We start from the raw sequence: 14,722 nt of genomic DNA, 5'->3' as shown, positions 1-14,722 counted from the left end.
ATATGTTTTGTGAACACATTTGAAATTAGAATGCGGTTACGTCTTGTAAAAAAGTAAAATTCAAATTGTTGTGAAACAAATTCTACAGATTGACGGTTTCGCATTCTAGCAAATAAATTTCATTTCTATTCATTTTTAAATTGTAGACACATTATTTCAAAAATAATGTGTCTACCAAAAACTTGTCATTCATCGGTGTGTTTAATCAGTTTTAAAACAAGAATAGCGAGGTCGCTAGTCTATATTATTTTTGGCGGGATTAAAATGGCTATTTTTGTTTACGTAGCAAAATATATTTGTACTTTCTTCTATAAATGACAATTTAAATAAATTACAATTATATAAAATAGATTACAAGGGTGAGCGTAGTTATATCAAATAATCTTCTTATTTCTTGAAAAAATTTACACCCACGTTTAATCCGATTAATGTTTCGGTCCGGCTCGAAGGATCAAAAATTACGACACTATTGACGTGAAAAACACCATAGACACCAGGAGTGGAATTATATGAACGCTGCCGTAGATGTAACATTATTTGATAAGCGAACTTCGTCCCAGATCTTATCATTTATCAGCAAACGAGATCACGGCCAGTCGTTTATTTACATAGTAAAAATAATAAAAAATAATTTGTGTGATTCCTACCGTGCCGTTAATGTTTATCAATAGTTCTCGCTTTCCAGTTGATTAATTGAAATTTCTCACCAATTTTTACACTGCTAATAATACAAAGCAGGTGTGCTGCCGGCCTTTTAAGGAATATGCTCTTTTCTTGAAGGTTATGTTGTCACTCAAATTACATTGTCAAATTACATTGCTAATAATCACTTTCCCCCCAAAGAAGAGGGATTCTGTTGCCTATCTCTCCACCATAAGCCCCCTTAGTTGCCTCTTACGGCACTCATGAGAAAGGAAGTGGTGGCCTGTTCTATACCAGGACCACGTGGCTGATGATGAAGTACGAATAATGGTGTTTAATAAGTTAAAGCAATGAGAATAATTTTCAATGTTTTGTATTTTTTATTTATTTTTAAGTGTTTTTTTTAGTAAACTTGACCAATTTTATGTATAAAAATAAATATCTAAGTACATAATATATTAAAAGTATAATAATTTCTTTATTAAAATGTTGATAAATATGATTAGCCTTTTCAATGTCTTAATTAATTAAATCTAAATAACATATTACAACAACTAGATTAACAACGATTAGAATCAAAATTTCTGTAATTCTAACACTAAATAGGTATACCCATTGGTATATAGAAACAAAGAGTTGGAGAAAAAATGGCATATACAATAATTTTTCTTGAAATAAATTTAATTTTCGAATACTCATTTTTCATAGACAAAAATGTCGAAATTATTTTTCTATACGCTGCAACTTTTTTTAAAATATGAAACGCCTAGACACAAAGCTTGATATTTACGATAATTTACTTTTGTTCCGTTCCACGAAAACTACTTATTTCTTTTAATTTTTAATCGAAAACACTTTATAAGTGTCACTTTGGGAATGTGTATGTAAGGTTTGTTTATACCTATGGGTACGCCTCTGTTTTTTAAACTAGTCCAATTTGAAGTAATGTTTCACAGTCGCTGAATGCAGATAAAATACTGATCTCAAAATTTTGACTCGAATCTTTCACATTTGCATCCGTACAATCAAGTGGTGGAAACACTTTTTAATTCAATGATGTGTACATGACTTTTCTGGCCGTCGAGTTCTCTGTGGATCTCCTCTACGCTCTTGCCTTTCGTTTCTGGCACGAAGATGTAAACAAATATAGCTCCAAACATACAGATTATTGCAAAGTACCACAACGTCCAACCTGGTTTGACTTGGTCCACCAGATTTTGGTAAAGCTTCGTCGCTCCAAAGGCGAGGAACCAGTGAACACCGGCTGTTATAGCTGTGGCCCGCCTTGTCACATTCTTAGGAAATATCTCCCTCAACATCAGCCATGGTATCGGTCCTACACCAGTCGCGTAAACGCTCACAAACAAACACAGACAAAACAATGGCACCCATGGATTATTCTCCCATATATTTGATGCTCTCAAATGGTAGTAAGTTGCAAGTAATCCTAAACTGATTGACATCATAGTAAACGAGAGAACTAGTAAAATTCGTCTTTTGATTTGTTTTAAAAGCATAGTTGAGAAATAAGTGGAGGACACCAAGCAAAATCCTAAAATAATTGCAGCGCTCGGCAAATTCATAGTGATGGAGAAAGTTTTAAAGATTTTTCTAGCATAGAATAGAACGGGATAGATGCCGCTCATCTGTTGGAATATCATTAGACTAAAAGACACAATCAGGGCTTTAACTGTTGCTTTTGTACTAAACAATTCTTTGAAAGTGACTTTCGCAATGTTCCTCAAATTTTCCTTGAGAGCCTTGAATTCCGATTCTACATCATTGTCGATGCCTCTGTAATATCTCAGAGCAGCTTTGGCTTCGTTATATTTTCCTTGGGACATCAGATAAACCGGTGATTCCGGGAGGAAAATGAACGCAACGAAAAATCCTACGGGGACGCTTGCACAGAGGAAGGACAGCCACGATGGATTTAATATCATACCTGAAACAAATAAATCATCATTAAATTACAAATATCATACCAAGCTTGCCCGGATCTTACCAGAGGAAGACTTTGTACAAAAGTCGCTTGCTTGGGTGCCTCTGCTCTATTCGTGTTTCTACCGTGAAGGAGTTGTGTTTGTATGGCTGTGTTTCGGTTTGAAGGGTGGGTTTGAATATGGCGTGAATTTATAGGGTACAGAGGAATAACACCTGAGTCCTCATTAATAGCAATGCATGGGATTACAATGGGCGAAAAAGTATACTCTGTTATGTTCACGATACTGCTCATGTCTATAGGCGACGGTTACCACTTTCCATCAGGTGGACCGTCAGCTTGTTTGCCATTCTAAGTTGCATAAAAAAAATCCACACTATGCCGGAACCAGTTTTCTCATCAGCTAAGCTATCACTTCACGGTACATTAATTATTTTGATAACTAAATAGATTAATTAATTAACAGAAAAAAAAACTTCTTTTATTCCATAAATATAAATGCATCTACAAGTCTTCCTTGCTCAATGTTGTAAATTTAAATTTAAAATCAGAGAGACTTGCAATAAATTTTATACTCCTTAATTAAAAATTTTCACGTAAAGAATAAAACGCAGGCTGCTAGAGCAGACTGTTGGCGTAGTAATTATCGTGTTTCTGCTTAAGAAATAGAAGGAGTATTCTTGCCTGTTCATTAAATAACTGCTGGTAATGATTTGTTTATTAAAAACCAACGTTCTCTATTAGATACGGATTCTTGTCGTTGAGAGTAGAATATGGCCTATTGGTATTTCGTCAGATGGTTTAACTGAGATAAATGTTAGACAAATCCATTGGTAGATAGACTTGTATATGATAAATTACAAGACAAAGAATGTTGTATTTTGTAAAGTCAGTGTGAGGTGTTGCTATTTTGAAAATTAAGATCTAAGACTTCGTATCCACAATTTACTAATTTTAAATCATTAAACGTAATTTCTTGTAGGGAGTCAGTGAATAACCGTTCCTTATGTCAGTATATAGGGAAGGTTTATATTCAGCAGTGGACTACTGATGATTCGAATAATGGTAACAATGGTATAAATAATGATGATAATAGAAGAACATCTCAGACGGTTGGGATTCTGAGGCAGCTCACTCCCGGGAAAGATGCAGAAAGCGGTGCTCTTAGATTCTGCCCGCATTGTACGCCGGTTTCTCTCCCTGGGGCCCTGAACCCCGGCCGACTGTGCTTCTGCCGGGGGTTATTTTGCCATCTCCTCTCCTTAAGAGGGGAGATGTGAATTTGTGTAAATATTAATAATGATAATAATAATGCTGAGGAAAAGTATGACCGTGAAGATAATGATGGTAGGAAGATAATTTAAGTATCGATCATAACTTACCAACGATATATCCAAAGAGGATTCCACAGGTCAAATGGACGTGGTAAAAATTAGCCAGAGTAGGTAAAAGTTGCTTCTCAGCAATGTCTTCCACATAAGGCGGGATGCCGACACTGAAAGCACCAACAGCGACGCCCCCAACAAACCGACCGACGTAAAGACCGTACGCATTGGGCCTGCAAATAACATAACGACTTATTATTGTGTACTGTATTACCAAAGGGAGACTGTACAAAAGTCGTTTGCTTGAGTGTCTCTATTCCATTCGTGTTTCAATCGTAAAGCAGTTGTGTTTGCACAGGTTGTTTTGGTTTGAAGAATGAGATATGGCAGTGAATTTACAGGATACAGAGGCATAATAACTTAGTCCTCAGGAATGGCAACGCATAGGGTGTATCATGGGCGAAACAGTATACTCTGTTATGTTCATGGTACTGCTCATGTCTAAAGGCGACGGTTACCACTTTCCATCAGGTGGGCCGTCAGCTTGTTTGCCATTCTAAGTTGTATAAAAAAATAAATAAATAAAATTGTTGAGACTAATTGAAATTGAATATTGAAGATATTTTTACTACGAATATCACCTAATATGTATTTAAAGCTTACTTTTATTAATTTTGTTGGAATGACAAATTGTATTTGACGTGAGTTTTAAAGATAAAAATTAAATTTATTGCGAGTCCGACTATCTTTGAATTGCACTGACACGTAGCAATAAATTATATGAGTATTAATATAATAAAATACTGTATATAAGTCAGGATTATAGTCAGTAAATTTTACATAAAAATTGACACAATTAATACCGTCGCGTACACTATGAAGCGATAGACGCCACCACTTACTCACTTTTGCTTTTACGTCTCAAAGGATTATTTTTTAAAATTTGATTTGGATCGAGGCAATGGTTCATTCATATACAATTGTATTTTTATAATATGTCTCAAATAAAGTTTAAAAATCAAGCTTGTTTATATCAAAATGACCTTAATACCATTTGCTGAAGATTTCAGCACTTAACAAATATTTTGTCCTTGTAAAACATCATGTGTATATTAAACATAATGTCTGGTTGATCAAGAATCATCTGTCTGAATCAAGGTGCTAAAAGGTAAAAAAACCTGCTTAGGGTTTCCCAAGAGATTACAGCACGGGGTTTTTAAAAGAGTGGTAAAAAGGTTTCTGCAGGCAACAGGCGTGTAATACCCCCGGTATTGCAGGCGTTCATAGGTTATGGTAACCGTTTATCATCAGGTGGGCCGTATACTTGTTTGTTACCTCAGTGGTATAAAAAAATAAACAAAAGAGATCGATTTTACATTTATAATGTAAACAATTGATAATGAAGCAGATTTCTCACTAAAGAACGGAACAAGTCTCAATTTTGAGTTTCTTTCGTTCTTACAAATGTAATTTATTCTTCTAGTTGCCTGTGGACCTAAAGAAATTAATTATAAGTACTTACGTCGATGCAATAAGAGTCCAAGACACCACCAATGGTAACGCGAGGTACAGCAATGTCTTCTTCCTGCCAAAACTCTCCGATATCAGTCCAGTTGGCACCGCGCCAAACAGCGCCCCCAGACATAGAAGCGACGCCGTCCATGACGCTTCTGACTCTGTTAACTGAACAAATGTAATTATTTGTTTATTGCTACCCATGCTTAGAGGGCTTACCATGAAATGTTTTCCGAAATTGCGTACCCGAACGAAATACAAATTTGATGTTAAAATTACATAATATTGTATATACCGTTGAAAATATTAAAAAATGTTAAAATATCATTCCTTTAGTATTTTATGGTAAGATTTTTGATTAATGAAATGTTAAGCTCCATTTACTGGGCCGATTTCGGTACGGACAAAAACACGAAGTTGAGTCTGAAAGCTCGGAATTTCATTGCACAGTAGACCCCAGATTCCAGCGTCTGAATTTTTAAGTGTCTTAAAAAGGGAGACAGTCTTTTGATTATAAAAATGAATGGGCATCACAGTGTATTCTGTGATACCTTTGGTGCTTTGATATATACCAATATACTACAGAGACTTTGTACAAAACTCGATTGCTTGGGTACCTCTGTCTCATTCGTGTTTCAACCGTGAAGCAGTTGTGTTTGCATGGCTGTGATTCGGTTTGAAGGGTGGGATATGGCGTGAATTTATAGGGTACAGAGGAATAACATCTGAGTCCTCAGGAATGGCAACGTATGGGGGGTATCATGGGCGAAACAGTATACTCTGTTATGTCCATGGTACTGCTCATGTCTATAGACGACGGTTACCACTTTCAATCAGGTGGGCCGTCAGCTTGTTTACCATTCTAAGTTGTATAAAAAAAATTAGCACTTTACATCAAAGCGGTGATCAGCTTATTTGTCATTTCAAGTCGGAAAGTATCAAATTCTTATAACTAATCTGTATAGAGAAAGAACGAGGGATGGGCAGTAGCGTCCCTCTTAAAACATCTGTGAAAGTCTAAAAGCGGTTGCGAACCCGCCTGTCAAGGATTAAAACTTTTTTTTACAACACAGGGGGCCAACGAGCATGCGGCTCACCTGATGGTAAGTGACTACTGCCGCCCATGATCACCTACAACACCAACGACATCGCAGGTGTGCTGCCGGCCTTTTAAAAAGAAATATGATCTTTTCTTGAAGGTTATGTTGTCGTATCTGTTCGGAAATGCTGCTGCTGGAAGTTAATTCTACTTCTGGCAAAAATCCTCTTTATGGGGAAGGTTTATAAGTTCAACAGTGGACAGTTAACGGCTGAAATATAATAATAATATAGAAAATAGACTTACTGTGAATCTGTGTGTGACATTCGCTTCTGCGCTGATGTTATCGTCCTGCAATTAAAATAGACATAAATAAATGAATATATTTATATCACTATATAGTATAAAACAAAGTCGCTCTCGCTGTCTGTCCGTCCCTATGTATGCTTAAATCATTAAAATTATGCAACGGCTTTCGAAGCGGTTTTTTTTTAATAGATAGAGTGATTCAAGAGGAAGGTTTATATGTATAATACGTGCATAATATAGTAGAGAAACACTGATAATTTTAGAGATTTCTAACGTGATGCGATGTACACCCGTGCGAAGCCGGGGCGGGTTGCTAGTATAGTATATGTATCTATGTAATATTTCATTATATCATTTAATATTTTATTTAACTGTATATTTGTTTTTGTATGCTAAATATATTAATAGTTGTAGCACTTCAGCTGCCCGCTAACAACATACTTTCTCATTGTATTGGGTTGACTGGAAGAGTATGTAATTTACAAGTGCAATAAAGAATATATATATATATATATATATATATATATATATATATATATATATATATATATATATATATATATATACGACTGTAATCCTTCATGGAGTAGATAGATAGATAGATGCTCTTTATTGTTCCCTCCATAAGATTACAATAGTAAACCTATTATAAATATAAACAATTACAAGAAATAATCACAAAACGGAGAATAAAAATGAGAAAACAATGGGCGACCTTATCGCTAAGAGCGATAGTAATAGTCATAGGTATTAATTTGGAGGTGTTAAAATGAAGTGGTAACTCCGCTTGCGTTACTGATAGCGATCTGTGTTACTTACATTCACAACTCATCTCATTATTAAATTTAAAATTTTAATGAAATTTATACTAAATTTTATTTCGAAAGAAGGCGTTTTATGTTTCGCGCAAAAAAACTACGACAAATTAAAAACTTCATTCTTTTGAAATCGATTAAGGAAGAGAGAGAGAGAGACTTTAATCAGACGTGTATACTACTAGGTGATAGGTAAACTTGAATTAACCGTTGCCACCCCAGTGTTGTTTGCGTCAACAAAGTTAAATACTGTTTAAGTTTGCACATCGTGTGCTAACTTGGCAAGTTTGATCACAGTTGGACGTCCGTTTGCACAGTGGTTTATCGTTCTATGTTGATTTTGAATGCAACTACTGTAAGGTACAATTAAATAGTTTAAATAAATACACACATTTATATCGGACACGTTTGCGTCTCATTGGGGTAAGCAGAAATAATTAAACGCCAAATTCTCTGATTCAAACAGACCTCTTTTGCTTCCTCCACATTCATCAATTTATTCATACATGCTCGTTGGTTACGGGTACTTTTAATTTACATACATACAAACATATCTGTCACGCCTGTCTCCTATAAGGGTAGGCAGAAACAATGGAACGCCAAATGCTTCGATTCAAACAAACCTCTTTCGCTTCTTCCACATTCATACACACTCGCCTGTTACAGGTACTTTTAATTTGACCCTTCTTCAGCACGTCGCCTATTTGGTCAACATACGTCCGTCTAGGGCGACCCCTACCGACATCTCCATTCATTCTTGCTCGATAAATCTCTTTCGTAATTCTTCTTTCATCCATCCTCTCCAAATGATACTTTGAATTTATATTGTATTATGGCTCCCTTACTCCCTTAATCATCTCTTGCGACAGCCACGGGAAAGGAAGGGGTGACCCATTCTATACCAGGGCATACACGGCGATTTTTACACTTCACTATTTATTTTACTTCAAGTTTAGGACGATTAATGGATTAATAGAATATGATACAGTATGCAGACCTAGATTTTTGACGTGATCAGGTGTTGGGCGTAATGACAAGTGTCGTCAGCAGTTTTACAAGCGGTTCCAGTATTGCCAGAGTTATAAATTTTGAACTCTGGAACTGCTTGAATTCCTAGGTGACGGAGCCACGTGCGGGTACGGGGCTATGTTCAAAGAGATAAGGCTTGATTGTAAGGACTTGAAGAGTATTAAGAGGCACACTTTATTATTCCTTGCCGTGTGGTCCCGGCAAAAAATAGGCCACCCCTTCCTTTCCCGTGGGTGTCGTAAGAGGCGAATAAGGGAGGGCGAGGGATGGGCAGCAGCGTCCATCTTAAAACTTGAGATATCAAAATCACGTATTGGGATCAAGTGAAAATTGAATTTAATAATTAATTATAAATGCACGAAACCTTCTGTGTGTAAGCGCAACTTTTCTTCGTATGAACAAATTTGATCATTTAAATCCATTGTTCAAAAATCTATGTAAATGTATACGTTTGTGAATGACAAATATGTTTTATTTGGAACGAAACAAAGAGCCAAAGCCATCAGAAAACAATTGAAAAGACATTTGTTCCGTACCGTAACAGTGTTTGGGTTGACTCAGCGGAACAGACCAAGCAACATAGATAATCCGGTATATGTCATCCGGCGCACGTCAGCGTCATTTTAGCTGACGGTTGGTATTCGATCTCTTAGTTTATTGACTTGATTGAGTCAATGAATGAATGAAAAATGAAATTTATTTACTAAATAGCAGATTCTTAATATACATTACAATTGTCCAGCAATATTTACCATTACATAGGTGTGTAAATGATTTTTTTTACAATTACTAAAATAATAATTTGGAGATAAATAATGGTTTAAGGTTAAGTTTGTTTACTTTTTTTTGTCATATTTTCTAACGAAATTTTCTTCAAATACGAATGTATTTGATTATACTTTAATAGCACACATAGAAAACATTTTAATAAAGATAAAGAATAAATTTATTACCTCTTTCTAGTTGAATTGTCATTTCCCTTGATTCGCAATCTTAACTTTTTACTTTTTAAATTTAACTGTGGGATCTTAAAGTCAATAAACTAAATTTCTAAAGTAGGTAGTATATTTATTTATTTTAATATTTATTATATAATATATGTATTATAATAAGTAAGTAGGTACATATTTATGTATGCACATACGAAGTCTGTACGACGAAGTCTGTAAAAAAAAGTATGTACGAAATAGCGGGCGAGAGCTAGTAATTATTATAGTTTTTTTTTCTTTCAATACATTTTATGCATATAATATTTTTGACAAATTTTGAATCAATTTTGCCATTTTTTTTTATCGAAAGGATTTACTCTCATTTATTTGTTTGTATCGTAAACATTACGTTATATTCGTATGCTTTATTTGAAATTAGACAAGGAGTTTTATCATTTCATATAATTAATATTTAAGGAACATGTACAATAAATTTAATAATAAAGTCTAATAAAACATAAGGAATAAAATAAAAAAATAATTATTGAATTGTTTCATTCCAATCGTCATTTATGTCGCATCGTATGTTCGTATTTGTATTTTCTTTTTTATTTCATTTTATGAACAACTAGTTGTTGCCCGCGGTTCTGCACGCGTAGTGTCGTATTTCGCCTTTGAGTTGAAATTTTCAAAAGTCCTCTTTCGGTGGATAATTTTTTCCTTCATATTCATATTAACTGTCCACTGTTTAACATAGGCCCCACCAGAAGGGAGATTTGTCAGTAGTTGCCACGCTTGGCAGTCGGGTTAGTAACTGCAGTTAGGCTTTGACGATGTTTTAAGAGGGACGCTGCTGGTCATACCTTGACCATTATCTCCCCTTAGTAGCTTCTTATGACACCCATGGGAAAGGAAGGGCTTACTTTATAAAATAAACTTATGTACTAAATTTCAGCTTTCTAGACTTAGTAGTTTTGGTTGAGCATTGTTACTGGCTGAGCCAGGATAATTTTTTTTTTATGCAACTTAGAATGGCAAACAAGCTGACGACCGATAGACATGAGCAGTACCATGGACATAACAGTAAGTAACAGTATACTGTTTCGCCCATGATAGCCCCCATGCGTTACCATTCTTGAGGACTCAGGTGTTATTCCTCTGTACCCAGTAAATTCCCGCCATATCCCACCCATCAAACCGAAACACAGCCATGCAAACACAACTGCTTCACGGTTGAAACACGAATGGGAAAGAGGTACCCAAGCAATCGACTATAAATATTCATAAAAATGTTTATATATACCGGTATGTGCCACATAGATATTTTCCTTTCTTTTTCTGCTCTTTTTTTCTTTTCATTTTTTTCTGGTGTATATATAAATATATAAAACCTATTTTTTCGAATTAATAAGCATTTAATTAAATTTTTCTTTGTATAAATATTTTCGTTATATTATTGTTAATATTAAAAAAAAAAAAAGAATGATCGATCAATGCAACGGACAATATTTAATTTTTATTAATAAGTATTCATCACCATCACAGCAGTGGCTATCTGTTCACCGCTGAACATAGGCCTCCCCGTAGACTGGAGGAATCCTCCTGGGTTTCTCCAGTCTACGGGGAGGCTTATCTTGGCCACCTACACACATCTGCATGCACGTAACTATTAGTTACACAGAACCCTGCAACTATAAATAACAAGAGCAATATGAACGGCGTTGCATATCGTACAATAATTTCAAGTTGTACTCTTATAAATTACTGTAGGTACACCATTAAAATGTACCACCACCACCTGCATTGCGCCTCTACCAACTACAACAATATCCAACTTTAAAGTTTAGTTATAAAGTTGAAAGTGGCATAACAAGGTTTATTAATAGTACTGCAATAACTCAGCCCCAGTGTATGTCACTACGCTAAAGTTTGTCGAACTTCGAAAAACTTGAAGCAGCTCGGTTGCCGAGTTAACTTGAACTATGTCTTTGTTCGACAATTAAAGTTATTTGTTCTGGCTTACTTAAATGAAGCTAAATAAGGATTTATACTGTTTACTCGCTTGTAAATATTGTTTTAGACAAGCCCATTATTTATTTAAACTTTAAACGTACAGTAAAATTCTATGTACATTTGGCGGACTTTACACCGGACGGTGTTCTCTACCAGTCAACCATTGGGCGAACCGAGAAATACGTAGGCGGTGCAATTTTAAATAGAGAAAATAGTAATGCAATACTTGATAAATTCATATAATATAAACATACACATAATATATTAAATAAATAAATATATGGGGTTCTTCGAAAGGGGGGTAAAGAGGTTTCTTCAGGGTCGGCAACGCGCGCGTAATAATGGCTTACCATCAGGTGGGTCGTATGCTTGTTTGCCACCTCAGTGGTATAAAAAAAACATACATATATATATTAATAAATACAAAAAATATTACTATATAAAACAGTTAAATAAAACAACTGCAATAGAAGAGCAAATAGTAAATCTATGACTCAAACAGAGTAACCAGCAGGAGATGCTTAAAGGCAAAGTGATTGTTCTAAGAAATAGGTAAGCAATTTGTGTTTAAAAGCTGGCTTGCTTATGGTAGATCTTATGTCTAGCGGGAGTGTGTTCCAGTGTTTAATAGCTTGAACAGTGAAGGAGTAAGATACTTGTATATTTAGTGCGACAATTTTTAAATGTTATATTTACGATTATTGTAAATGTGAAAGTGAGTTTGTTTGTTACCTTATAGCGTCTTAATAGTTTAACCAATCGCTGTGAAATTTGATATGCACGTAATATAATATATGGAATGGAGAGGAAAACAGGCTACTCTTTATCCTGGTCAGTGAACATATCCCGGTCACGCGGGCAAAGTTGCGAGTAAAAGTTAGTAGTATATTATATATTTTTGGATAAAATATTAAAATAGAATATATTGGAGGGGAAATCCTTTTTATTCTTAACTAACGTCCCGTCCCGGCTTCGCTTTACGACACCAATGATAATGGAAGGGGTGGTCCATTCTATGCCGGGACCGCACGGAATTAATATTAACTGTTTGTATCGTATTATAAAATCTTTATTGTATACTAGCAGCCCATCCCGGCTTCGCACGGGTGGGCATTATTACATTTTAAAAAGTGGCCATTAAGGCTGCACACGCGACGGAAACTTAAAAATGGGGTAACTTCTCCCGTTTTCTCAACATTTCCCTTCACTGCTCTGCTCCTATTGATCGTAGCGTGATGAAAAGTATACTATAACCTGCCCAGGAGTATGAAGAATAATTGTACCAAATTTCGTTAAAATCCGTCGAGTGGTTTTTTTCTATAACGAACATACAGACAGATAGACAAAAATTTTACTGATTGCATTTTTGGCATCAGTATCGATCACTAATCACCCCCTGATAGTTATTTTGGAAATATATTTCATGTACAGAATTGATCTCTCTACAGATTTATTATAAGTATAGATAGATAATAATAATAATATACTTTATTACTCAGACTACAATTTGGTCCATTTTGTTAGCAACAGTTTCCTTACAAACTGTGTTAGTAAAACAAAAAAAAAAAAACAAAAAAAAGTGCACCATTCAACTAAAGCAATTCATTTCAATTAAAAATATTAGTTGTTATTTAACAGTTTTATATAAAACTCATATTTTTATACAATTACGTCAAATTTTGAAACGTTTTTTTTTGGGATTTATTTTTCTCGCGATCGCAACACCCGTTTTTATTTCCGAAGCAGAATCTTTTTTTGACAGACAATTCCGCGTTCTAAATTTGAATCTTTTAAAAGTCTACAAAATATTTCGTTGTTATTTTTTGTGCATTTTATTTTATTATATAATTAATGTGAAAGTTTGAAAGGTGTTTAGATGTTTGTATGTTTGTTATTTAATAACGCTTGTATGGCTGAATGGATTTAAATGGAATATGGTACGCGGGTAGGTTATATCTAAGGTTATATCCTTAACACATGGGATACTTTATATACTGATTCACACGAGTAAAGCTGCGGGAACACGGGCGTAACAGAGTATACTGTTTCGCCCATGATACCCCCCATGCGTTGCTATTCCTGAGAACTCAGGTGTTATTCCTCTGTACCCAGTAAATTCACGACATATCCCACCCTTCAAACCAAAACACAGTCATGCAAACACAACTGCTTCACGGTTGAAACACGAATGGGACAGAGGTACTCAAGCAATCGATTTTTGTACAAAGTCTCCCTCTGGTAAAAGCTTTATTCGTGTGATTAAAGTTAATACAATGGTGTTTAATAATAAGTTATCTTTTGGCTATGTAAATAATAGTCTTACATGGTTGAATGCAAAAGTTTAAGTTACTCAGCAAGCTTGGAGAGGGCTATGCTCGGAGTTTATTTGCGTGATAGTATCGGAAATGGGAATATCCGTAAAAGAACCAAAGTAGGGCAAATTGGCTAGCCACATATCTCGACGAACCGACCAACCATGGGGAAGAAAGGTTCTTAAGTGGCGACCTCGTACGGGCAAATGCTGTGTAAGACAACCACCTCTAAAGAGAGTGACTACTTTAAATGCATTGCAGGGAGTCGAAGGATCCAAATAGCTCAGGACCATTCTTTATGGCAGTCTATGGGAGAGATGATGAAGACGATGACCTAAGTAAACAGCTAATGTTAATGATGGTGATCTATCTCCCAAACCACCGCCCTAGTTACGGGACTGCCGTGATCCTTGGGGATCAATTCACAGTTCGCATTATTCATAATAATGCTAGTGAATTAAAATAATACTCCGTCGAGAACGCAAGCTTCAATTCGAAGTCAAGTCCCGTATTCTGGAATGCTTAAAATTTATCCATTGCTAACTTTAACCACGGAATATTTAGTTAGTTTAATCCTTACCAATATTGCTTTGCATTATTTTGAATTTCAATAAATATTATTATTATTGCAAACTAGCTTTTACCTGCGACTTCTTTCGCATGATTGGGACAAAATATCACCTTCACCTTTATATAATACGTGCACATTCATTGTCATCGTCATTGACATCATATCAGCTTCTAACTGTCCACTTCTGAATATAAGCCTCCCTTAGGGGGGGGGGAGGGGGGATGCCTGTAGTTGTCACGCTTGGTATTTTTTTTATACAATTTAGAATGGCAAACAAGCTG

The 14,722-nt window shown here is 35.3% G+C and overlaps 1 protein-coding gene across 1 annotated transcript in view; it reads right to left on the bottom strand.

Moving 5' to 3' along the window:
* Positions 1–999: 999 nt before the first annotated feature.
* LOC113519377 (facilitated trehalose transporter Tret1-like) overlaps positions 1,000–14,722 on the bottom strand; it is a 31,178-nt gene continuing 17,455 nt past the window's right edge. The window contains exons 4-7 of the mRNA XM_026904436.3: positions 6,770–6,814; positions 5,432–5,592; positions 3,967–4,142; positions 1,000–2,587 (exon numbers count right to left, since the gene is read on the bottom strand). Coding sequence (XP_026760237.3) covers positions 1,668–2,587; positions 3,967–4,142; positions 5,432–5,592; positions 6,770–6,814 — 1,302 coding nt within the window. The 3' untranslated portion in view covers positions 1,000–1,667. The remainder of the gene's footprint in view (positions 2,588–3,966; positions 4,143–5,431; positions 5,593–6,769; positions 6,815–14,722) is intronic.

The sequence above is a fragment of the Galleria mellonella genome, unplaced genomic scaffold, assembly GCF_026898425.1.
Source record: "Galleria mellonella isolate WM207_F2 unplaced genomic scaffold, CSIRO_AGI_GalMel_v1 utg35, whole genome shotgun sequence".
Classification (NCBI taxonomy): Eukaryota; Metazoa; Arthropoda; class Insecta; order Lepidoptera; family Pyralidae; genus Galleria; species Galleria mellonella.
This window is presented reverse-complemented; position numbering and strand designations above follow the sequence as displayed.